The 27172-nt window shown below is 48.5% G+C and overlaps 1 protein-coding gene across 2 annotated transcripts in view; it reads right to left on the bottom strand.

Annotated features, from left to right (window-relative positions):
- Tafa5 (TAFA chemokine like family member 5) overlaps nt 1-27172 on the bottom strand; it is a 220519-nt gene that overhangs the window by 34428 nt on the left and 158919 nt on the right. For both annotated transcript variants that reach the window (NM_001191991.1, XM_087558765.1), the window contains 1 exon segment: nt 3481-3608. In NM_001191991.1, coding sequence (NP_001178920.1) covers nt 3481-3608 — 128 coding nt within the window.

Below are 27172 nucleotides of genomic sequence, written 5' to 3'. Positions count from 1 at the left end.
AGGCACTGCAGAAGATGCTGCCAGGACAGCTAATAAGCAGACCATCTGCATTTGTGTTCTTTCACGATATGACTGTTCTCAGTGCTCTTGACCTCCACATGCCCCAGCAGGTCGGGGGATGGGCTGCCCACGCCAAGTCAGCAGCCAGTTTCAGGCAAGCAGAAAGGAACCACTGCTCCTCAGATAGGCTGCTCAGATGGACTCTACCTCTGCCTGTAACAGAGGCCCAGGTTGGACATTTACGTCCACATGTGTTCCTGCAGCTGGCATCTGGGTATATTTGGATCTGTGTTCTCTAGGGTATACATGCCTATGGAGTACTAGCTCTTGAGCAGGACTCCTGAGAAGCCTTCCCCAAACCTCCCTACCCCTACAACTGCCTGTTTCTGCATACAGAATTAAAACATGGTGCTTAATAGCTAATTGGAAAAGTGGGTTCCAACCCAGCTGGTTTATTCTGATTTAGGGAACAGTATAGCTCACCGTTGAGCATCTTGCAATCCATAAACATCACAGAAGAGCAGAGTAAGCACTGATTAGAATATCTGTGAAAGCCACTAACATGTGTAGTGTGCAGTGCAGCCGGAGCCAGCCAACACCTGCACAGAGATCCATTCCTGTCAGCCACGAGGGACCAGAATCCCCATCTAGGATCCTCCAGATCTTTTCATTTAGATCCCCTGTAAGTCCCGCTGCCAGGGCTAGTGGAAACCAGGAGCCCAGAAGCTGCAGAAGAGGGAGGCAACCCCACTCTTTGCCCCATCTCTAAAACTGATGCATCACAGATGGGTGCAGGAGAGAGCGCTGCTTCCGTAACCATGGAGAACCCTCAGCAATCACTAGTCATCTGGCTTGTTGCAGATGGATGCTTACAAAGCAAAGTATAAGGGGCAACCCCAGAGGCAACACTTAACAAAGTTAGCCCAGAGCTTCGTTTGTCTCCTGAGTCCTCAGGGCCACGGACATCCCACTTTCCACAGTGACACGCGCATCTCGCACAGAACCCACTGTGCTTGTGTCGAGATAAGTGGCACTCGTCCCAGGGACCCGAGAAGCACCCTAGTATTTTTATGACCCTTCCTCCCCCCTTTACATGCTGATCATGAGCCAGTAAATTAATTTCACGACCCACTAATGGGGTGGTGACCCCCACTTGTGAGAAGCAGTGACTATGGAAATGCAAACATCAGCATGTGCCTGGGGTCTGCACTGGGCTAATCAATAGATCCATTTATCACACACACTTAGAAGGCCCCACGAGGGGACGAGGCTACGGCATTCCCCAGGCCCAGATTGTCCCCTGAGCATCCCCCACTCATCAGGTGACACTGCAGGCTTGGATGCAGTTGATATAGCTGAGGTGCAGGCTGGGGAGGGGTCTTGGTTGGAGGAAGGTCTGGAATGAGTGACACTGGAGAGGAATTAGCAGCCACCACATGGCTTCTTAAAGAAAAATGGGTGACAAGACTGTCACCTCTGAGAAACAATTTATGGTGGCATGTGAAACCTAGGGTATTAATTTACTCTATATGAGGCCATGATGGAATCACACACAGCCAGGACATTAAGTTGTGGTTTTTAAAGATCTCTCTCTCTCTCTCACACCAATATTTTAGATACCCTAAAAACATGTCACCTTAGGCCACAGGTATCAGTAGGAGCTGGGCCTCATCTTTCTAGACTGAAGGACACAGGTAGACTAGACTACCTTTTTGCCTTTGGAAGGGGCCCTCACACCTGCCCAGTTCACTTGGTACGCAATTGCAAATACACACTGCCTTAACTTGCCGGTCTCTTCTAAGTCTGACCCAGAAAATGGTGAACCCACAGTATCTAGGGCTGCCCCTGGTTCTAAGAAGGACATAGACCTAGGAGTTCTGAACCTCTGGCCTGAGTCACAGAGAGCCATGTCTATATATGGCTCTTATAAAGGCGGCTGAACAGCCTGAGGGTGTGGTTGGGGAGACTTAGCCTTATCCAGGAAGCCACTGTGTGGCACTGAGGAATGCCTTCAGCAGCCCTCTGTGTGGTTATGAGTGATGAGGCTTATCCCTGCTTATCACTTCCCTTACATCCAACTATGGTCCCCGCTTGGGTGTCTTGAGAGTTTAGAAATCCAATTGGCCATGGTTTGCATAGGGCAGAGGCAGTCATAGAGCATCCTATACCTGTGGCTTCTCTACACCATGCATCTCCCTAGACTCCTCAGAGCCTAAGGCTCTTCAAAGTATGCTTGCTTCCGTGTCCCCTCAGCAGCCCAACAGGCCCCCGTGCTGACCCCGAATAGGTCTCAGCCTTTGTGTCATTCTCAAAGAAGCCAGCACTAGGCGATCAGTCATTAGCTCAAATGACGAGGTTGAGGCTTACCTATCTTTCCCAAGAGTCCTTCATCTCCTAGTTCCATTATCACAGAGGATAATTGTCTACAGTGTGTAGGCAGCGTGTGGTACCATTACCTCAGAAAGTTCAAAGAACAAGAAACAACAACCAGCCATTCACAGGACACTCTAGAGTATTCTGTACTCAAAAGCCTGTGAGAGGAGCAGTCCTGGAGACCAAAGAGCTCAGTACACAGTGCTCAGTAGGATGAGGTGGGTGAGGTGGGTGAGATGAAGGAGCTCTTGGGGTCTGTTAGCAGCTACTGTACCTGTCTTAGTCAGGGCTTCTATTCCTGCACAAACATGACCAAGGAGCAAGTTGGGGAGGAAAGGGTTTATTCAGCTTACACTTCCACATTGCTGTTCATCACCAAAGGAAGTCGGGATTAGAACTCAAGCAAGTCAGAAACCAGGAGCTGATGCAGAGGCCATGGAGGGATGCTACTTACTGGCTTGCTTCTCCTGGCTTGCTCAGCTTGCTTTCTTATAGAACCCAAGACCACCAGCCTAGGGATGGCACCGCCCACAATGGGCTGGGCCCTCCCTGCTTGATCACTAATTGAGAAGATGACTTAAAGCTGGGTCCCATGGAAGCATTTCCTCAAGGGAGGTTCCTTTCTCTGTGGTAACTCCAGCTTGTGTCAAGTTGACACACAAAACCAGCCAGTACAATACCATATCTGGGGCAGCAGCAGAACCATTTGCAGCATCCCCCAAGCCTGAATTTTCATGGTCCCCATGGCCTCAGGAGGAATAGAAAAACTTGCTCTCAGGATTGGGTGGTACCTGATGTCCGTCCACATCTCCCCCACAAAGCCAAGCAGCTTCAGTGCCAGCAATATGCACCGTGTTAGCTTCACTTCTGAGCTCACTGCACCAGCTGACCAATCCTGTGGCTCTGTCCCTGTGTACCCAAAGACTGACCGATACAGAACAGGCTCTCCGGGACTTATCCCCAAAGAGTAAGGAGAAGCTGTGACAGGGACAGAGACACCAGCTGCCATCCCTCCCCTGCCCCAGAGTCTTTCTACATCCACCATGGGCTTTTGCGTCTGCTTACTTCTCCTCATCATGCCCACTAGAAAGGAAAGGGGCCACATACCGTGGTGGTCTTTATCCGCCCTCCTGGCTGTGTGCAAGTCCAGCCTGACCGGTTGATTAACAAGTCACAGCCTTCCCCCTCCAGGCAAGGAAGCATGTCACACCACTGCTTTGTCTTGATAATTCGAGCTGTGGGAGAGAGGAGAGAGTTGGTCAGTGTGCCACTCCCTACCTGCAGGCCTCACGGAGTGGAGTGCTGACATCCTAAACCAGGGCCTGGCCCCTGGACATCACAGTGGGAAGCCCCATAAACAGGGACCATACCATTGGGAGGCATTCCCAATGGATGCTGTCTATGCACTGCCTCTTCTGGGTGGGTGTGCCATCACTGGTCCCCAACTGCAGGGGACCAATTTTCATAACAATATCATTTCCCTTCCCGAGGAGCAAAAACCCCACTTTCTGCTTTGTCAGAAATGGATAGATGTCCTGAGGTGACTGTCCGCTGAACTGCATGGGTAGGACCAGGGCTCAGTGTCAGGAAGTTAGCAATTCTAGAGTGGGCACGACCCCTGTCACCCTCATCTACAGACAATGTCTTGAATCAAGTCTCTGGGACTGGAAGTCTCCAGTCTCTGTCTCACTCCTTGGAGCACACAGGGTAGGGTTCTAGTGGAGAGCTGACAGTGGGCAGGTGGTCCCAGAATTCATCAGAAGAAAGATGGCAAAGCCTACACACATGAAAAACACCTTTTTTCCCTTAGAAACCCACCCAGGTTTGGTGGTTTGTCCTGGTAGTCAGGAAGGCTCTGTGAGAAGCCTATGAGGAAGAAGACTGCAATGAAGTGAGTTTTCTTATTACCAGAATCTTCCATGACCTGCTCGCCCCGCTAAACTCCTGGCTGAGGCAATTCTTACTATGGCATCTGCCTTTGAGAGACCCTTGTGGTCCATGCAAAGTCTAAGTCTTTGAGATAGCCAATTGCACTCAAAGTTACTGGGATTAGGATCACCTAGGAGATTGTGGAGCACAACTATGTGTGTCTATAAGGGCTTTCCAGAGAGAACTGGGCAAAGGGGGAGGACCTACCCTGTTCATGGGCAGCACGATCCTTGGGCTACCTGGGTAGCTGGGCAAAGCAAAGAACAAGGAGGAAGCCATCCTAGCATGGGCGTTTCCTGTCTGCTGCATAGCAGCCCATGAAGAGATAGGCTTTCCTCTGCCATCCACTTCTGCCCCGTGAAGTTCTAAGTGCATGGAGCCAAGCAAGCAGGAACTGAGCTCCCTGAAATCAGCTTTTCATCCTGTTCCTTCCAGGTTCTTCCTCACAGCAGTGAGGGAGTACTAAACTCAGGTGGACAGAAGGGACACCAGCACCCCTGGGCACTGTCTGAAGACTCAGTTATGTAGGATTTTTCACTTTAACCCCAATGTCTGAGGTTGGAAGACACTTGAAATCTTTCATGAAAAAGAAACCAAAGAGAACCACAAAGCCCTTTGGGGTCTAGGATCACAAAAGATGCGGCAAGGGCAAAAGTCATGCCTGTTACATTCCTGTTAATGCGACCTCCATGCCTGACACACCTCTCCCCATGCAGGAAGGACCTAGCATGGATTCCACATTGCTTGCCCACTTAGAGGTCACTGCCTCACATGTGGGCTTGAGTTCATTTCCTTTGGACATCAGGGTCTTGTGTATTAGGAACCATCACCTTTTCCAATCGAGTTTCTCCTTCCTAAAGCAGCTCTGCACTTTGATTGGCCCCATGGCCCAGCAAGGTACAAATAGGTGGTGAGAGAGCTGCAGAATTGACCAACTCTGGGAGAGAGGAGTGAGTCCTTCCCTGTCACCTTCACATAACACAGCTACAGAGACTTTTCTATTCTAGACATGAGAGAACTACACCCCTACCCACCCCAGGTCCCACACACAACCTCTCCAACTCCTGAGCTTCCTTTCTCTCTTCTCTTAGACCTTCTTTTCAATTTCACTGATCTATCTATCTATCTATCTATCTATCTATCTATCTATCTATCCATCTATTATCTATCTATCTATCTATCTATCTCTGTATCCATCTATTATCTATCTATCTATCTATCTATCTATCTCTGTATCCATCTATTATCTATCTATCTATCTATCTATCTATCTATCTATCTATCTCTGTATCCATCTATTATCTATCTATCTATCTATCTATCTCTGTATCTATCCATCTATTATCTATTTATCCTTCTCTGTATCCATCTATTATCTATCTATCTATCTATCTATCTATCTATCTATCTATCTATCTCTGTATCCATCTATTATCTATCTATCTACCCATTACCTATCTATCTCTGTATCCATCTATTATCTATCCATCTATCTACCCATTACCTATCTATCTCTGTATCCATCTATTATCTATCTATCTATACATCTATCTATCTATCTATCTCTGTATCTATCCATCTATTATCTATCTATCTCTGTATCCATCTATTATCTATCTATCTATTATCTATCTCTATATCTATCCATCTATTATCTATCTATCTATCTATCATCTATCTCTATATCTATCCATCTATTATCTATCTACCTACCTATTATCTATCTATCTATCTATCTATCTATCTATCTATCTATCTATGAAGACATGAAGGTGGGAATCCCAGCTAGGCATAACACAGCAGGATGGGCTCCATGATGAAGTACACACACATACACATATATATGTATATATACACATATACATACACACATATATATACATAGGTATACATATATGCATATATACACATACACACCATATATATAATACATACATATGCATGGTACTCCAGGCTGGCTTAGAGGCACAATTCTGTAGGATGTTGGCACTACAATTTCTCTGCCACTGTGATAGCTGGCATGTAAACAGCCCTGCAAACACATATGAGCTTCGGAGGAGTGTGCTCAGACCCAGTTCCTCACCTTCCAGGCAATCACTGGATTTCACTGCCATGAGATAGCATGTGCCATGACCTGGCATAGGAAGGTCATGACTGGCAGTGTCACGCTCCCTGTTACTTGATATCTTGATTCTGAACTAGCAATCCTGCAGTTGCCCTTTGCTTAGAACCAGAGGACTGACTCTGGAGACAGTGACTGGCCTGAACAAAGTTGAGCAATGGGTGGCAAAGACACAGGGTGGAGATCACCCAGTAAAGCAGGGTGACCTTCAGGAGGATAGGTCAGGAGGACCTGGAATAGTATGGGAGACAGGAAGGTGGGCCTCCCATCTGGATGGATGGCCATTCCTTGTTAGGCATGACACAGCAGGACAGGATCCATGATGAAGCACATGTAGCATAGCAGACAGGAGTCTTGGAATTGAGAAGCTATGCCCGCCACAGACACAGCAGAGAACACTGTGGTTTCTGTTGCCTGCCTCACTCCCACTGTCTATATCACTTGCCAAGGAGGATTGTCCAGTAGCCAGGATCCTAGGCTAGCTCAATTCATGCTACCACTACAGAAACAATATAAATTTGTGTCCTGAAATTCCTGACTCTTGTGTTTAGAAATAGAAGCATACAGAAGTAATTGAAGGTCAAACGAGGTTACAAAGATGAATACTTGATCTGGCAGGGTTAGTGGTCTTATAAGAGACCCCCAAAAGCACTTCCTATCCCTGCAACCCATCATCTGTGCAGGCACAACAAGAAGGCAGACATCTGTAAGACAGAAACTGGCCATGTCATCACACTGGCCTTGAACTTCCAGTCTCCAGAGCTGATGTTAAGCCACTAAGCAGGCTGGGTATGACGTTATGCTATGGAAACCTGAGCTGATGGAGCATGGGACCATCCTTATCCGAAGTCAGTTGTGAAGTCCCCTGAAGAAGAGAACAGTAAAGGAGGCAGCTGCTCCCTCAGCATCTGGCTTCCTGGGAAATAGCTTTAAGAACAATGGCTGCCCAGATGTGGCCTCCCCAGGGCATGGGTGTCAGCCATGCTGAAGGCATCGCAAAGAGTCAGGCACCAGGCCTAAGCCACTCTCCTGGGCTTCCACTAATCACAGCACAGGTGGCTGGTGGGCAAGTGACGCTGGTTTGTGTCACACATCTGTCCCTGGCTGTTCATTATCTGTGCAAAGTCACCAGCAGCTGCTTCTCCCAGCCCTGATGTGTCATTTTTGGTGACAGCAAAGATGGTACGAAAACTGTCTCAGTCACCAACAAATATAAACCTGGAAACCTCAAATTACCGGCACCAGGATCCAGCCCCCAAACTCCTGCAGTGCTTGAGAACTTTCTCAACAAGTTGAAGATATTCTCTCTGTCTCTCTCTGTCTCTGTCTCTGTCTCTGTCTGTCTCTCTGTCTCTGTCTCTGTCTCTCTCTCTCTCTCTCTCTCTCTCTCTCTCTCTCTCTCTCTCTGTCCCTGATGCATACGTGTCCTCTGCTTTAAGCTACTAAGTGATGCAAGGGACAGGTTCAAGCACCACGAGAAGCTTCCCTGTATGCACAAACCTGTCCCCCAATAAGCTGCTCAGAGAGGGTTAGCAGATCAGTGAGCCACGGACTCCCATTCACAGTCTCTGTGCACCTCATAAGGAAAGAACAAGATTGGCTTGTGAGTGAAGCGGGAGCCTACAGCTGCTAGAAGGATATGAGGCCCTGAGGTAACTCAGGATGGACTGTCTAGGGTAGGGTGGCAGCACCAGAAGCCAGCCCCAGCATGCCTGCCTACAGGACTCACCAAGAAAGAGTGGGCTGTGGAAGCTCAGAATGTGAGAATGCTTGCTGGGCTAAAGGTTAAGATCCCAGCCTGTCTTGTATCAAGGCCATCTCCCCTGCAACCCACCGGGTTCCTGAGCCTCCTCCACATACTGACTCTCTGGCAAGAAGTGGGACGAGGGATAAAGCATGCTGTCAGTGGGGACAAGCCACACAGCGTGAGATGACATACACAGATGTGTACAGGGCCAGGTCCTTATGGCCTGAGGTTATGGAAAAGACAAAGCGTCTGTCCAAGTCACTGTGCACATCCTCATGAACATACATGTGTGGAGACATGGGTGTGCATATAGAATACATGAATACAAACACATACCTCACATGGTATAAGCACAGTAGCATGTGATATAAATCAACCTATGTGGATACACATGCAAACAGAGCATACATTTACACATATGCAGGTGTAAATCTAGGCTACCCATCCATATGTACCTGACCACAAATACATATTCACATACTGCACAAACATGAATAAATTCTCACATGCATATACCACAAGTACATGTGTACACAATAATATACATTAACACAGGTACATATATAGCAATACACAAACACCCACATATATGCACAGCAAACTACACATGTATACATATACCATGTATGACTGCACACATGTTCATATATATGCTTACACATGTACTCATTGCACATACCTAAGCACACATACTGATATATGGACCATGCATATCATACATGTACACATCTATATACACACATATACACAGATGCATACACTACTACACATATACACTGTACATATAGGCTCATACTCAGATACCACACATGTCTTAGTCTGACATGCATGCACATGTCACATGCATACACCCACACGTATGCATGTACTCTATGCATACTCATGTATATACATATCTACAATATGCATACTTACACATGTGCATGCAAAGACAGAGCACGAAGAGCCAGGCAGTGTTGTGGGCTGGTCTATAGCAGCACACAGACAAGCAGAGTCTAGGCATGCCCAGGGACCAAGCCTCTGGGGACACTGGAACAGCACTGAACACACAGGTCCGTTTGTTTGCCTGCAGGAGCTCAGCTCACCCAGCCCTGCCCACTTCCTGCTGGAGGCGGTGGGAGACAGAGTGCTGGGCCAGCACTAGAGACAAAGGGCCCTTTCATGCTTCCACTTCACGACTTCATCTCACCCGGACCATGGGCTGAGGAGGTCTGTCTCTGGCCCTGTTGGCACAGTGTTCTCAGCACAGGGAAGGACATCCTAGGAGCTAATGGAGGCTCCTGAGGAGCATGAGTGAAAGGGGTCAATGGTCTGGGTTTGGGCACACAGCTGGCACAGCTTGCAACATATGACAGCCACCAGGCTTCCTTGGCCTGCGGCAGTCAGGAGACGGGAAACCAGGTATCCCAGGTTCCTGGAAGAAAACAGATACTCTAGACAAACAGAGAAAGGGCAAGCATGTGACTTCCAGGCTGGGTAGAAGAGGGAGCTGTGCCTAAGACAAAGAAGAATGTTCCAGAGCCTAAACCTTCCATAGGGCTTCAGAGTGGGACCCAGAAACACTGCCACTCTGACTCCACATGCATGCTTCACCAAAGGTAGCATGGTGGCCTGCATATAGTTTCTCTCTGTGGTCATTGCCTATATTACACACATGTACATTTGTATAGACAGCATACATGTATACCACACATACATGACAGCGTCCATACCATAGGACTGCACACACATACACTACAAAGAGGTGTTTGCAGACACACTACACATATCTATATCACACACACACACACACACACACACTCACATACTCACACACACACCACTTATATGTACATCCTAACTGAGGGCAAAACCTCACATCCACTCCCCCACAGTTCCACACAGACCCTACACCAATGTTCACAGCATGCATCCTTGATGCTGAGGACAGTGGAGTAGCTTTCTGCCCTCACTAAGCCTCTCTCGTGGACACGTTGGCTCATACAGGACAGAAGCTTGCCCCAGATGTCCCAAGGTCCAGTATGGGTTCAGCAGCTTCTGGGGCCTGGACGGTTCTCTGCCAGGTGAAGGACAAGTATCCGGGAGGTACAATACAGTGAACCATGCAAGGAGGCAGGGACCTGAGGCCACTCAGGACTAGGAATGGGTCATAGGCTCCTGGACAATTTGCCATAGCCAGGCAACTTTAAATTGAGGCGAAAGCATCTGTTTATCTGGTAGAAGTTCAGACAGAGGGTAGATTCTGAACAAAGGACCGCAGCGTCTGGGAGAGAAACAGATTTGTGGGAACGGACACTTTCCACTAGGGTAGTATTGAGAGACAGAAGGCCTAGTGGGCCAGAGGGCTCTGGCTGTCTAGTGACAATTAGACAGGCCCGGGGATGGGGAGGAATGGCCTTGGCATGACAGAAGGCTCTGTTACCTGTGTAAAGCACAGCTGTGTTTCTGTCTGTCCCAATATATGGGTGGTCTGGGCAGGTTCGTCATACATTGCCAAGTTGCTTCCAGTGATGGCAGCCAGTCACCTTGGTTCACGTTACTATAAAATGATTTTATGTTCTGTTTGCTAAAATAAACCCAAGTCCCTTTAAGATCACTCACTTCCCTGGCAGAATCCTTTGTTCTGCCAGCTAAGGTACCCATTGGATGCTCCCAGGGGAAGGGGGCTGGTGAGTCCATTCCTGTGTCCAGCGAGGATACTGCACAACTTGCCCTAAACACAGGAGGCTGTGATGACACGCTGTGCTTGGGAGATCACGCCTTAAGTAGACACTGTTTTCTGTACTCCAGACAAGGCTTGGCCAGGCATGTTACAGCCCCAGCCCTGGGTTTACTTCTCAATGGCATAGCAGCCACTCTCCCAACCCCACGAACAACCCTTGGTAACTGCCCAGTTGTGAGACTATGAGACCCATTGTTGTATGCCTTAACTCCAAACTGAGAGCAAGAGAGTGAGTAGGAAAGAACAAGAGAGCTAGAAAAGGAGAGAGGGAGGGAGGGAGGGAGGGAGTAAGGAGAGAGGGAGGGAGAGACAGAGACAGAGACAATGATACTGGGGTCCACTTGAAACAGTCACCAGGAAGACCCCTACACGTGGGGTCATGAGTCTTCTGTGGACTTCCTCTATATGTGAGTCCTTGGGGAAGATTCCTCAGCCCTGGCTATTCTCAACATGGGCATACAAAGAGGGCCATAGGAACTGTGGGTTTTCTCCCAGGTCGCGCTTGACAGACAACTCAGACCAGGGACTCGGGAGATGAGTCTTCTCTCGCCTGTCTTTGACCAGTGTGTGTCTAATCAACAGGGATTCAGGACCTGAATAGATGCAGTACTTCCTGTGTGGGGGGCCTGCAGGGGGACATCACAGCTCTGTGATGGCTGATGGCAACTGTCTACTTGATGGGATTTAGAATTACCACGGAGACTGTGGGAGTGTCTTTGAGGGATTATCTAGACTGTATTACTGTATAAGCTCTGCCCTGAATGCATGTGGCGCCATTTGCAGGCTGGGGTTGGGGCTGTGTTAAGAAACAAAGCAGAGAGAAAATAAGCTGAGCGCCAAGACTCATCGCCTCTCCCTGACACTGGACGCAACAAGATCAGCTGCTCACAGCCCTGCCACCCTGCCTTCCTGACCATAATAGGCTGCACCCTCAAACTGTGAGCCAAATTGAACCCTTCTTCCTTAGTTTGCCTCTTGTCAGGAATTTGTTTACAACAATGAGTAAAGGCACTAACATAACCCAGCCAGTACCCCCATGAGCACACGTGTGTGTGCACATGCATTCAAATGTAGCAGAGGCTCCCCCAGGAATTCCACAGGAAGGGCATTGGGGCCCGGCTCCAGGGAAGGCTGATGCCAGCCTACAGCGGCAACACCTAGCACCTTTGGGCTGCTGGTTCTCTGCGTCCCACTCCCCGCCTTGCAGCAGTTCATTGGCACTAAGCACGCAGTAAATAAGCCATGAAGATTCTGTTCCTGGGCCCTGCAGTAATTGGATTACTCCCATTTAAAGCAGCGCCCTGTCAGGCTGCAAGGCAGAGCTGTTGGCACGAGAAGGAGACAGCTTAAACGAGTTATCAAGAATCCGCTATTAAACATGCCTTCTGGGATGGCTCTGGGTTAAATGGAAGGTGTGATCACAACAAACAAAGCCACCGTCATTTGCGCGGTTCGGGAGGGTGGCTGCCCTATTACGTATGTGTGAACTGGCATCCCCTGAATGAACACGGAAGCCATTTGAGTACTGGCAGGTAGTTTGTTCCATTCTGGAGTCTACTCCCTGAGCTGCGGCTCTGGGAAACACCTGCCCTATAAAATTAATGCTGCAAATTTCATTTTTATTGGTTTTGCAGTTTTGTTTGTGTTTAATTGTGAATGGGCTTTGGTTTATTCCCGCTGCACAGTCTGGGAGGGCTTAGCTTGGCTTGGGCTCATATTCCCATAACATTATAATAAAAATGATACGACTCAGCAGAGGCTGTGGGGGAACCGCCCTTCCAAGGGCATTCTACATTTTTTGAGTCTGAGGAATGCTCATGTCTGCCCATTTTGAGGACAACAGAGCCGGTCAGTGGTACAGGAGGCACAGCTGAGGTGAGGCTTATCTAGAGAGAAGTCTGACCTGCTCCACGGCAGGGCCAAAGGAGTCAGCTCAACAGTGGGGACACAGCTCTGTCTTTTACTGGCCTTCAGATAAGGAGCAGCTTGGATTAGAAGGGAGTTTGGCTAGTGCTTACACTGGACCCAGAAAGCTCTTGGGGAGGTGTATATCCAGTCTCCAGAGAGAGGGCCACTGCTCTCCTCCTACAATTCTGGCCGAATCCTGCTGGGATTCCAGCACAGACACATAAAGGGTGCAGATGCTGGACACAGCAATGAGATACTGGGTAGAATCAAGGAACAGCCTTGTGCCCCATGGTCAGGGGTCCATGCTGGACCACAAGGATACTGGCAATTGCGTGGCTGTTTTAATCCCTCTGGAGTAACAGAGCATCCTGTCACCTGCCACCTCCTATGGTAATCAGATACTGGGTCCAGGTAATTAAGGCAGAGAATTTGATGGTGGTGATGACCATCTTGGTGGTGGTGGTGGTGGTGGTGGTGGAGGTGGTGGTGGTGGTGGTGGTGGTGACGACTACCCTGCTCATAGCTGGGCCTGGTCATCTGCCTCTCCTTTATCCAAACAGGACTGGGAAGAGATATGCACAAGGGTGCCACGTTGAGTGTGGAATCCCTCCAGCATGTATTACTAAGGTCTCAAAGTCTAGGAATCAGGCTGCACAGTTTCCTCTGCTGCCTGCCCTGTCAAGAACTCTATCCTATCGGTTCATAGAGGCAACTCCTGATGAAGAAAGGATTGACCCACAGTCACCTGCTGATGACATCATTATTATCATTACCACTATCAACATTACCACTACCACCATCACCACCACTACCACCACCACGACCATTAAGATTGTCATCATCATTACCACCACCCAACAGTCACCACCACCACCACCACCACCACCACAAAGATGGTCATCACCACCATCATCACCACCAAGATGCTCATCACCACCACTAGTACCACCAAGATGATCCTCACCACCACTACCACCACCAAGATAGTCACCACCACCACCACCACTACCACCACCACCAAGATAGTCATCACCACCATCACCACCACCAAGATGGTCATTAGCACCACTACCACCATCACCACCACTATCACCACCACCACCATGACCATTAAAATTGTCATCATCATCACCACCACCCAACAGTCACCACCACCACCACTACCACCACCACCACCACCACAAAGATGGTCATCACCACCATCATCACCACCAAGATGCTCATCACCACTAGTACCACCAAGATGGTCATCACCACCATCACCACCACCAAGATGGTCATTACCACCACTACCATCACCAAGATGGTCATCATCACCACAACCACCACCAATATGGTCATCACCACCATCATCACCACCAAGATGGTTATTACTACCACTACCACCTCCAAGATGGTCATCACCAACACCAAGATGGTTACCACCACCACCACCACCTCCAAGATAGTCATCATCACCACCATCAAGATGGTCATCACCATTGTCACTACCACCATTTTCACCATCATCCACCACCATTGCCATGATTCTCAGAATTATCACTATTATTACTGCTATCAACATCGTCATGTTTACCACCACAACCAATACCAGCACTGTCTTTATCATCATGGGCTGCATCATCACCATAATTATCACTGCCTCTGGGGTCATCACCATCATCACCATCATCACCATGGCCACCACCACCATCTCCAGCATCACCATGCTCACTATGAGAATTACCACCATCTCATCACCACCACGACCATCACTGTCATCACCATCACTTTCGCAACAGACTGTGAAGACAGAGCTAGGGTTTAGAGGGGTATGAGCTGAGGTCAGAGGTCTCCTTGAAGCTAGAGCTTCCTATTCTCATCCTATTCTAGGATGTTTTTTGGTTATGCTGTGCTGGTAGCAGCTAAGTGAGACTCTGCAGGACAGCGCTGTATACAAACAGCTTATACCCCGTGTTGTAGAGGGTTTGAGCTTAGAGATGGAGGAGCAGACTCCAACACTGCTCCTCCTTCACTGTCTACGAGAGTGAAGAGGCAGGAGGATGGATAGTTTTAGGGATGAAGGGGTATCAGTCACTCACGTATGCTTAGTACCAGATGCCTGAATTTAAGGGGCTATAAGGTTTCCCTTGGGCCACTTTTTGTAATTAGTTGAGCCCTGACCTGCCGTAGAACAACTATGACCATCCAGTTCACTCTGGGAGACCCATCAGGGCCATCAGCCAAGTTTACAGCAATGCTTGGGCCAGACCATCCAGGGGACCAAAAGAGTTTCCTAATGAGGTAGGGAGACAGTGGGCAAATGGAAAGGAGGAGAAGGGAGGAGAGAGCCCAGAGTTACAATGCCAACCTTATCTCTTCTTTGGGCCATGTCTGTCTCCTGTCTTTGCATCTCAGGAAGATCCTGTGAGGCTCCTGTCCATGGACCATGCAAAAGGTCCAAAGCCTGGAATCTGAAATTTACCAGTTTAGAAATGGTGGCTCCATGGGCTGACCACAGGACATGGGCATGAAGACAAGTGTATGCCCAGGAGACTCAGCCAGTCATGTCCTGCTGCCCTAGATGAATGTGCCTCTTCTCTCTGCGTTGTCACCTTTCTTCTTCAGGTATCATAGGGAGGCCATGCAGCTAGGTCACCTGCAGGGGTTATCTCAGTCTTCCAGAATCCTCTCTGCTCCTCTACTACCCCTGGTGTGAGGTATGCCCTCCCATGATGAACTCATAGTCCTAGTGGCTCAGACTACCACAGTGGCCAATGGAAGGCATTGTGCTCATGTGTGGTGCTCATGTGTGGCTGTTCCTTCTTCTTTCATACAGGCCCAAGTTCTTTACTGAACTCTGTCCCTCAGTGAAAATGGATTGACACCAAAACATGTACACTCGACTGAAGAAATCAACAAATATGTGTCTCCACATTTCGGAGACAATGAAGCCTCCTTCCTCCAGGTCCACAGAAACCTCTAGCTGAGACAGAGGCCCAGACTACAGGGCTTTATAAACTGGATGATCCAACCACACTTCATTGGCAGTCCTTTGAGGGTCCTGCTCTTTGGAAAGTCTGGGTTAGCCTTCCCCCACCCCTACCTTAACACCTATGAAAGTGTAGCTTCCTGCTTCCAGCTTTGTCATTGATCTCCTTGGTTACCCCCAAGGGGCTGTATTTAGAGAAAATACTGACTCAGCACCACCAACCATGAGTGAACATTGCTGGCAAGCTTACTGGAGCCTCCTCAGATGCCTTAGACATACCTGGCTGAGCTTAGAAGCCACCGATCCCTTCCCACATTGTTGCTCAGGGCCCAAGTTCCCACAGTGCAGGCAGGGATGGAGCCCTAGCTTTGCACCCAGAAACTATGCTGAGGCTGTTCACTTTGCACCTCCTGGACAGAGTGGGGCAGAGTCATTGGTTCAGGCGGCCCAGACCACATGACTTAGGGCATTCCTAGCTCAGGGGGAAGATGCAGTTCTATCCTTAGGATTATTCTGAGCACACCAGCCCTAGGATACTGAATTGAATAAAGGGACACCATAAAGAATTCACACAGTGGGGGAATCTAAGGCTGCCCCCGATCTAGTCAGGAGTGCTTCTAGAAAGATTTGAGCCTTGAGGGATGAGATCATCATATCAAGTGTGTAGTGTGAAGTAGGCCATTTCAGGGTGGTGGAAATGACGCAGGAAGACACAGAGGCCCGTTCTAACAAGTGTCACTGTGCACCTAGAGTATATGGTCAGTATCTTGCCATTGTAGCATCAGGAAGTAGACCATGGTTGGCTGGCTCAGGAGCTATGAGCCACAGATACAGATCTGCCCCTTCACTATCTGAGAGGAAGGTGGCACCGATGAAAGCAGGTCCTCTGTGGGCCCCAGTGCAGTGTTATGTGGCCAAAGAGTACTCATGAATAGAGAAGGGAGGACTGGAATGACAGCATGGAGCCCATTCTTCCAGTGGCCTCTGTCACCAGCCTTGGTGTAGGGCCAGAGATGTGCAGGGAGGCAATGCATGAGGCTGAAAGGACATAACACCCAGGCCACTTCGCAATCTATTCTACAAGGATACCATGGCAGCACATTCAAAAGGTTCTGTTTCTTCTTAAAACCAAGACACTGCTTCCATAGGAGGGGAGTTCTCCCTTCGGCTCCACCACTGAGGAGAGTACAAAGTCCAGTGAGAGGAACATCAACAATCTTTACAGCAGGCTATGAGCATTCATGGGACAGTGGTCAAATGGGTCCAGCCTTGTTGCAGGAGTACAGAAGATCTGGGTACATGAGGGTTCTAACTATCCTTAGCACTTCACTGTAAATCTTTTCATCACGGGGAAGAACTATGGGTGAGACCAGGATTGCATCTTGAAATGACAAGTTCCTTCCCACAACTTGTAGACAACATAATCTAGTGAGAATGGCCTCGATAATGATTTTGTCTTTAAATAGTTGCAGTAGAATGGATTAATTTTCAAGACGGCTCTCTGATTACAGAGATTCATTAGTTGCTGGGAACTGTCCCCTGGCCCTCAAGAATAGGGAGCCCCATTTTATGATTAACATGTCACGCCACTCTGGTACAAAACACTCCAGATTCGGGTAATCAAATTAGATTGAGAGAGGAGGGAGAAAGCATGGCTCGCGGTTGTCATGGGGTGCCTGTTTCATTATTTCATTAGGATCAAGTCAGGTAAGAAGAAGAGAAAACCACTCCAATCATTTCGCATGGGCAAATGCTACCGAATTGACAGAGGCTGTTTAGGAGAGAAGACAGGAGAAGCAGAGGGCTTCAGTTTCCATGTGTGGAATGCAAGCATTTACTTTCTGCTTTCAGACCTGTGTAGCCTGCTAGGGGAGCAGAGACTGGTAGCATGAGGAATCTGGGTCCCTTGTCTTTACCAGGTGCGAGAGCCACATTTCCTCACACAGGAAGACATTCCTTCTGGAGCTATACTGGGAACTGCAGAGCAGTCCTCATAGGATTGATGTGGGAGGACATAGGGTAGTCTTGCCTACAGGTGAAAGGCATTTCTACTGATGAGACACTGGCCATGTCACCACGCACCCATCCATATGTCTATCTGTCCAATCATTCAAATGCCTGGGTACCAGTGTGCTTTGACTTGAATGAAGTCATCAGTCACTGCTAAAAAGCTTTCTTTTACTCAGGTTGCCTGGCTGATCTCTTGAGCAGCCTCCCTGATCTTTAAGGTCTATCCCCAGCCTATACAGGATGAATCATTCTTGCTCATGAATCCACCAGTATATGATGCTGTTACTAAAGACTGAACTAACTGGGACATGAGTCTGCCATGGACTTGCCTTTCTTCCCCTAGAGGTCAGAGGTCCTGGAGAGCCTTAGACATTATCCTGCCAACTAGGGAGGGGCTGTGTGCCCTCTGTCTAGAGAGCTGCCCCATCTCCTACATTCTAGTAAATTTTACAAGAGGGCAGAAGAGAGATGGCACTGGGCTTGTTTTGACCCCAGCTGACCACTGCATGCATGACCTATGAGAGTCCCTGAAACTTCCCTAGAGGCCACAAGGGAAGTTGGAGATGACAGGGCAGAGATGGTAGGAGGTGGGGTCTCTGATGCAGCTGGGAACCATAGCATACACATAGCAGGATCAGGCCCATTGCTCTTGGAGGACTTGTAGCACCAGGCTTTCCTCACTGCTGAGACACCTGCCTCTTAGTATGGCCACAACTCACTAGTTCTAGCAAAACTGGATGGATGGATGGATGGATGGATGGATGGATGGATGGACATATGGACTGGTGAATGGATGGAAAGATGGATGGATGGATGGATGGATGGACATATGGACTGGTGAATGGATGGAAAGATGGATGGATGGACAAATGGACTGACAGTTGGTTGGACATATGGATGGATGGGTGGGTGGGTGGCTGGGCAGGTGGATGGATGGGCCTATGAATGGATAGATGCTGTGTGTATGATAAGATATGAATGGTTGATAGGCAAATGATTAAAGATGTAGGTACAGAGAAGCAACTGGTCGGTGGATAAATGGATTGTTGGATGGTGGATAATGAATGGATAGTGGGTAGATGATGAAGAGATTCATATTGAGTGACTGTCCTTGGGTCTTGGTTTTCTTCTCTTGAGCCAACTTATTCCCACTATTTTGCACTGTGGGTGGGATGTGGCCCAGGTTCTGGACTCCAGACTGATGTTGCATAGGGACCACTTGGCCTCTAAGAAGCAGCTGATAGAAGCCTCCCTCACGAGTGTTAGAGCCATCTGGGCTCTACCTGCCTCCATACCTGTGTCCACCCCAGGAAATTACGGGTCACCGTCTTTTAGGACACCGCACCTTTTCTGCAGGGGACAAAAAGACCCAGAGAAAAACGGAGATTCCTGGCTCTGAGATATAACGAGATCACTCCAAAGGAATTTTGAGATGCATGATCTGACTTGCTTGGTGATCACCTGGCCAGGAAGCCACCCAGGGTCCTGGCATGGACACTGTTAACAGGGGGCAGAGAGAGGCATGGTGTGAGTCAGAGGCTTGGCCACCCAACTGTGACTCCCCCTCTTGTCACTTTGGCAAGCTAAGGCCTGTGTCCTCATTTAGAAACAAGGCTTTGAATAGCATCTATCTACACATCGCAATGGAATATAGAATACTATGACAGTGAGCTGGGTTACTATTCTGGCTATCAGGGCTTGTGGCATGTGCCTTCTGTCAGTGACCTCTCCTTAGCCCAGGAGGAAACCATCAGCCTGTACTCTGGCCTCCCTGTGAGAGCTGGCAAGATATCTTGGCATCCAGCACTTACATCTACAGTCCAATCCAGGCTCTAGTGACTTCAGCACAGAACGTGTTCACTCAAGAAGTGGTATGTGCCTTTCCTAGGCTGGAGGGGCCTGTGGCAGTGGACTCTGTCCACTGCTGGATGAGTGAATTACATATAAGTGTGAGGCACTGTCTCTACCAAAAACACACCATTAGGAGAAGATGTGAAAGAGTGAACTCAGCAAACACTGTGCATCCAGGATGGCCACATGGGGGTGTCTGTCTGCAATGGTGGTAGTAGTAGGGTGAAATGGTGGGGATGGGGGGAGTCATTCAGGAAGGGACCTGGCACTCACATTCAGGATGGCTACACGGTGGTGGTGCTGTCAGTAGTGATGGCACTGTTGGGGGATGGGCTGGGTGGGTGGGTGTCCAGGAGTGGGACTTCTCTCTCTGCTCCTCTTCAAACTCAAGGCAACCGAAGCTCTAATTGGTCAATTGTGAGCCAGCCACATTTAGAAAACAAATGAAAACATCCACAAAAGCACAAGCCACAGATTGAACCCGGAACAGAACTCCTCCCCACACCCCCTCCTGTCAGGATGCTGGCAACGTCTATGGGCTTCCACAGCAGGGCAGTACAAGCTGAGTACAAACACTCTGCTCATGCGCTCTGATCTTACTAACCTGGGGGATCAGAACATCAAGGCTCAAGGGATGAGAGAGCCTTTGCCTAGCATGGGCTCCTCTATTCTGCCAGGAACTAAGGACTCTGAATGAAATGGAAGGCACAGGGAAGGCATGTATGGACACAAACGAGTAGCTGCCATGACAGAGAGGTGATGTATTACAATACTGCCGCCTTCCTCCTCTTCGTCATCGTCGTCGTCCTCCTCCTCCTCCTCCTCCTCTTCCTCCTCTTCCCTTCTTCCTTCTCCTCCTCTCCTCACTTGATCACCACTCCTGGGCAGCTCTCTGGTAGGATACCTTCAAGGACAGCCTGAGGATTTCCTTTATCAAGGTAACCCTGGCACTTCATCTGTTCATCATCAGAACTCTAGGAACTGCCATGCAGTCAGTGCATATCAAGGACGGGAGTGCCGGTGTTACTGCAGGTTTCAAGTACCCTGACAGCCAGTGGGGGTTAAAGGTCCCAAATGTTAAATGTACTCCTGGGGGTCACATTCAGTGATAGAGGTGCAAGTCAGAGACTGGGATACCATCTGGCAAGGAGACCCAGTCATAGCAGAGAGAAACGGAAGCTCAGGCTGCTGTGACAGAGGGCAGGCAGAGGGAGAAGTGGACTCAGATATGTTGCCTGGCATGTGGGAGAAGTCAGACCCTTTGGACAAAGTTGAGCCCAGATCTGCAGGAGTCTTGGGGTGGCTGTCACAAGTATTGCACTGGAGGCTCAAAGAGAAGTGTGCTCTGTGACTCTGAAGGCCAGGCATGTAAATATAGGTACGTCTCAGCCTAGCTCTTCCAAAAGGCTCTAAAGAAGGTTGAAGACTCGCTGCCTCCTGAGGTGCTGGGGGTTGTGGACAATTTCCATGTTCTTGAATAGTAGATGTACCACACACTGGGTCTATATCACATGACCTCTATTCCTGGACATCTGTGTTTACATTCCCTTCACCAGAACAGTGACCACAATGGATGAGGGTCCACTTTCCCATCACAGGACTTGTATCCCACAATACTTTCTGTTTCCCTGCATGCTGTTCTTTTCCTTTTCAAAGATTTATTTTATTTTCTACATATAGATATGTGTCCTTGAGTGTATGCCTGCATAACACATGTGTGCAGGAACCATCAGAGGCTAGAAGAGGATGCCGGATGTCAGATCCCTTGGAACTAGAGTTACAGATGGCTGTGAGCTGCCTGATGTGGGTTCTGGTAACCTAATCTCTGTCCTCTGTAAGAACAGATAGTGCTCTTAACCACTAAACCATCTTTCCTGTTCCACCCTACCCTCCCAACCCTAGGAACAAATGTTTTATATCAAGTAGCATCTACTAAAGATGCCATGACCTCTCTGAAGCCAGAAACAATGCAGCCTTGTCAATGGCTGGGAAGATACCACAGAAACAAGAAAGTGAGCTGAATTGTGGAGAGCCCATGACACCCTCCCTGGGCTTCTGACTCCAGGACAGGGTGCTGTTGCTTGGTTATACCATGAGAGAGAAGCTATGTTTGGATAATAGACAAGGATCTACCCTGTTACAGAAAGGATAGACTGCTCTAAGTTAAGATTGGTACTCCTGAATACAGCCTAAGGATCAGAGTGAGCTATTTCCACTGGGAACCTTTTACTGCTGGCTTTTGAAAGACTCATGTGGGGGATGGGTGTGGCTAACATGTGCTGCTTATCCCCTCCCCTCTTGTTTTCTGTTCTCTCTTGAGCACCTCTAAGCTGCAGGAAACATGCTGGGATATGGTATTTTGAGCGGTAGCTGAGACCAGCAGCTGATATCTTCTTGTCACTCGGCAATTAGTTCTGAAAAATGGAGTGTCATTGTGACCTAGAGCTCCTGTGTCCTGTTTCCACACACTTGTTCCCAGCTACCCTTTCACAAGAGCTTGACTACAGTTTGGAGCACAACATTGTGGCCCGGTGAGTACTCCATTGTGACACTTCTCAGGAGTCCAGGGGAACTGCCTTCTCCTCACTATGCTGACCTCCCCAAGTGAGAGCTCCTACCTCATGTGCCAGAGCAGTCAGACTCCCTGCAGGACTAACCCACTGCCCATGGTTCTAGAAGACGCCTGTTGGCTGGCCTTGTGCTGTGCAGACCCTCGTCTCCCTAGATCCCATTTTACCCCATGCTCTGGACCTGATTCCTACTTTCTTCTTCTAGTAGGTCCTTCAGAGCCCCCTCCCTATCACATGGTAGACTGTGGCTTTCTCTCCCCTTCCGGTCATCACCTGTGGCCATTGTTTTGAGAATTCAGTATATCTGGCATTGCCTTTGGCAGTGGGACAAGTGATCTCCTGCCTATGTTGGTGAAGTGTGTGCAGCTATTGTATGTAGTGTTGCCTCCATTAGGAGCAGGAGTCCAGCAGGACCTGGGACCTTATGGTAAACAGGGAGAGTTTCAGTGTCAAACAGTAGTATATCCATCCTCCTACGGAGCAGCTGGACCATCACTACCATCCATATCCGCCATGGCTAGAGCAGGTACCGGAGAAACTCTGTAGGCAACCTCAGAAGGCTTCTGTGAATCCTAGAGATACCTTTCCTTTAAGAGAGGAGGAACTGGGGCTCAGGAGGCCTGCCTAGGACTGACAGAGAGAAAGGAAAAAGCTGGACAAGGACCCAAGAGTTCCTGGCACATAGACTAGTTGATCACCAGTACACTGTAAAAACAGTTAGAGAATGCTGGAGTCAGTGGTCCTTTAAGTGGTATGGACAGTGTAGGGAAAGCAGCAAACTTTCTTCAGAAGGTGGTCCATACATCATGTGTTCTAGAAGATCATAGAGGAGAGCCCTGTGTTCATTTGTCTAGGTTTCTATCCTAGAGTCATTACGACTTGAAAGGGTGTACCTGGTGTTGTGTGGTTTACTTTTCCTTTTGCCTCTGCTGTGTAGGATTACTTGCCCAGTGAGACACTTATCTCCAGACTCATCAAATGAGCATTGGAGTTTTCCTCCTGGGGTGGGAAAGCCTCTTTATATAGATGAGACTCTTAAACCTTCTCATCTCAGCCAGCCCTGCAACCGCCCACCAACGTCTCAAGACTCTTTCAATTCTGAGGATTCCCAGGACTACAGGCCTAGCACACTCCTGGTTCTTCAGCCCCTCCTGAACATGGCTGCTAACATGTGGTTGTGAGGCCTTGGCCAGCACTAAAAGATCTATTCTATGAAGTAGGGCTGAGCCTGTGCCCTTTGCTGCTTAAATCCCCCTACCCTCCTGCCTGGGTCCATTGCACAGGGAAATCCAGTATTTGCCAGAACATTTATAATTCCATGTTCATTTTGCTCATCTGCCCTTCTTAGATGTTCTCTGGCCCCTTCCCTCCTGCCACCAACTGAACATCTCCAATAATCCCCACAAACACACTGGGATAAGGGAGGCATACCAGGATCATGGAATGACAGAATTTGTCACTGGAAGAACAGCATAGTCCTGCTCCTCACCCCAAAGCAGGATATGAAATTGTTCGGATGCACTGACATTCCTGTAGGAAGTAGGGGGCTGATGTATTTACCTGCCAACGGTATGTTTTGCCAGGACACAGGGCATCAGAACATTTAATGAGAGTGTCTCCCCAGGTGGTTGTGCAGCTCAGACCCTCACTGTACCATGGTTGGGATGTTGCAGATGCCAAAGGACTGTGGGAAGTGTCTTAGTGAAATATTGACCACCAGGCTGGCCCATCCATACCAGAACATGTACACCCTACCAAGCCCATGCAGATTTGTTGAGCAGGCAAGAAGTGCCTTTCCACAGCATTGCTACCAACAGGGAGGATTTGTCAAAAACAAGGGGCCTGGCTCTATCCATGGCTCCACTGACCTGGGAACTGGGGTGGGTGAAGGACAAGACATAGAGAGCTGAGTCAAATTAAGAATGTTAGGCGAATCATGCAATTCAATTCTGTTGCTCAGCAGCTAGGAGGTAACAGGAGTAGCTGGATGCCTGATTCTCCTTCCCACCCAGTACCACTCACTGCTAAACCCTAGATGAAATGCAGAGGGAGTTTTGAAATCTGATACTTAAGCCCCTGTCTTGGATCTCTGAAGCCAAGCTTGGAGGGCATGAATCAGCCAACTGAGCCTGATCATACAGGGATCAGAAATGCACCAGGCCATCCTCCTGAAGCTATGCATTCTCCTGAGTTCCTTGGATTCTCCCTTGTTAGGCCCTTTGGCAGTGTGTCCTGTCACTCCTGCAGGACAGTAATTAAGGCCGAAATGGAGCATCTACTCACGGTGATATTGATTAGCTCAGAGTCAATACCCAGACAGAAGCATGTTTTGCAAACTCGGCAATGTCACCCATTGACCTGTAGCAGGGAGGATCTCAAGGAGGAGTGAGGCAGCTGAGAATTCTGCCACCTGAGGGCCTAGAAAGCATGCTGAGTCACACTGTGGGGAAGATGCCCTTCCCTCTTCCTGCCCTGAGAGCCCCACATGCTACTTGGGTCCAGGAACAGACAACACCTATGTCTGTAGAATGGATGGTGTCCTTGCAGTTCTGCCCCAGATGACATGGCTCAGTTGGGGTAAAGATCAAGGAGTAAGGGAGGAGAAAACCTGAGTCCATGTGAGATCCACGTGGGCAGCCTGATGCTTTCTCCTACCCTAGTAGGGAGACTTATGGGTCCACCCTCAGAATATAGGGCCAGCACAGTCCAATCGCTAATGCCCTAAAGGAATCATCATATATATATATGTATACATACATATAACCCTGCATGTACATACATGTATGCATTCATACCTGTGCACACTCTCACATCCGTTCACATGCAAACAGCTGTGCACACTTTACACATACACACATGCATACATACACATACTCACACTCAGTCTCACACTTACAAACACAGGACAGAAGTCCACCTCCAGAATGTAACGTCTTCTCAATCCAGTAGTAATGGGCATGTTCTGCTTGTAAGAGTACATGCAGTTCTCCCTGCTGCAAGGGCAGTGCATCCGGAGTCTCCTGGCTGGGCATCTTCCTAAGTTTCTTTCATCAAGAAATAAGAGAGACAGCTAGGAACTGAGCATGAGGATAGACGAGCTGACTCTATCAAGATCTGAGCCTTTCAAAGAGGGCTCTCCAAATCCATGGGTGTTGGGGGGTTCCTTGTATTAGCAGGGAAAGTGAGGGGCCGGACATGAGGGAAAAGAGAAGAACCCTGTGGTTTTTCCTGGAACTTCTTCTGCAGATGACATCAGTCTCAGCATAATGTGAGTTGTGGAATGTCCAACTGGTAACACCTTACAGACATGCCAGGACTTGGCAACCTTGGTTCTGAGCCGAGGATGAACTATAGGCCCTGAGCACTCTGGTCCACATTGCAATTAATCACTTAGTGTTGAGGTTTGTGCCCACTGACAACGTCCCTGTAGGACTTTCAAGAATGGTGATTACAGGGGAAAGAAAGCAGAGATATCAGGTGAAAACCCATTAGTTCAATTATAACTTCCATTCCCAAAGAGGCCACCCAGTGGTACCACTGAGTTGGATCATTTAGAAGAAAGGTGCAAAAGTTCTGTGGGACTTGGGAATACCTGAAACGTCATACCATACCAGGATGAGTAACCATGGAGTAGCTGTGAGAGGAAAGCACCATTTTCCCAGCTCTGCAAGACAATCAGCTATTCTATACCCAGCTAAAATACCACACTCTGCAGACCAGGCCTAGGGAAATGTCTGACACTTGGCAGGCTCTTCAATCTTCTCTTTGTTTTCCATGATAAGTTCAAGTAGTGCTTGTAACACTTTAACAATCAACAGCCATCTCTTTGGGGTGATAAAAATTATTTCCATTTTCTCCTCTACACCCTATTTTCCCTTCTGCCTTGATATTCAACATTGGATGCCCATTGTTAAGATAATTCAAGTAGACACTATTGCAGCAGGGAGCAAATATGTATAAAGCAGGACAATTTCCCATAAACTGTCTTCCTCAGACAGGACAAACATCCAGGAATCCAGAAAAGGTTTTAGCAGAGGTTTTAGTCAAGGTTTAAAGGGAACCTGTGCGTGTTGGCTGATCTTAGGAAACACCAGGTGATAGTATCAGCTGCTTCCTGACCTTGCCTCACTAATGCTACCCTTTGACCTTGGTTTCCGTATACTCTCTGCTTGATCAAAGAGAGAAGTGAGACCCGAGAAGGTGTAGGGATTACTTCAAAGGCATGGAGCTCTAAGTACAAGACTTGGGATCAGAATGCAAGTGGTCTTCCTCACAGCCCTTCACCAGATATAACTTAGGTCATGGGAGCAAGCACCCTCTTACTGCCCTTGTAGATCTGGGACTAGGTTAGGCTGCTGAGCTAATGATGCTCTGTGTGCTGGGAGGAACCACTACCAAGATGGCATGGGGACACTATGTATAGGGTGCAAGCAGTGTCCTGTCTGTTCAGGTTGGGGAGGGCTGCCTGAAGTTTTCACAGGTCTCAGAGGCCAAGGTATTGCCAAGAGCAGCCCAGCTGCTGGTGAGTGAGTTAAGTGAAGGTTTGCTGGCATTTTGAAGATTCCTCTGCCAAATAGCACCTTTCAGACACTGGTGTCTTTGAGGCAACTCTGTTATAGGTAAAGACAGGGTGAACCACAAACCCCACTAACCAGAGTGAAGGACACTCCAGGTCCAAAGCTGCATGGCCACACCTTGCAGGTAAACAGAAACATTAGGTAAGGAGTTGGAAATGCTTATCAGAGGACAGAAGTTCACGCTCTACATGGTCCTAAATGGCACCAGGACTCAGGACCTACTTCTCCTAGGTTGTTGCTTGGGAGCCTGGCTAAAGGAGGAGTTTTCCCATCTTCTGTGCTACTAGAACGTCAGAGGTACGATTTAATCGGTGTGTTCTGCTCCTCTAGGCTTACGTGTCTCTGGAATACGGGCAATTCGCCAGTGTTTTCTGATAAATACCTGTGTGCAA

Source organism: Rattus norvegicus, chromosome 7 (genome assembly GCF_021556685.1).
Source record: "Rattus norvegicus strain SHRSP/BbbUtx chromosome 7, alternate assembly SHRSP_T2T, whole genome shotgun sequence".
NCBI classification, from domain to species: Eukaryota; Metazoa; Chordata; class Mammalia; order Rodentia; family Muridae; genus Rattus; species Rattus norvegicus.
The sequence above is the reverse complement of the archived record's forward strand: the minus strand, read 5'-3'. Positions and strand labels throughout refer to the sequence as shown.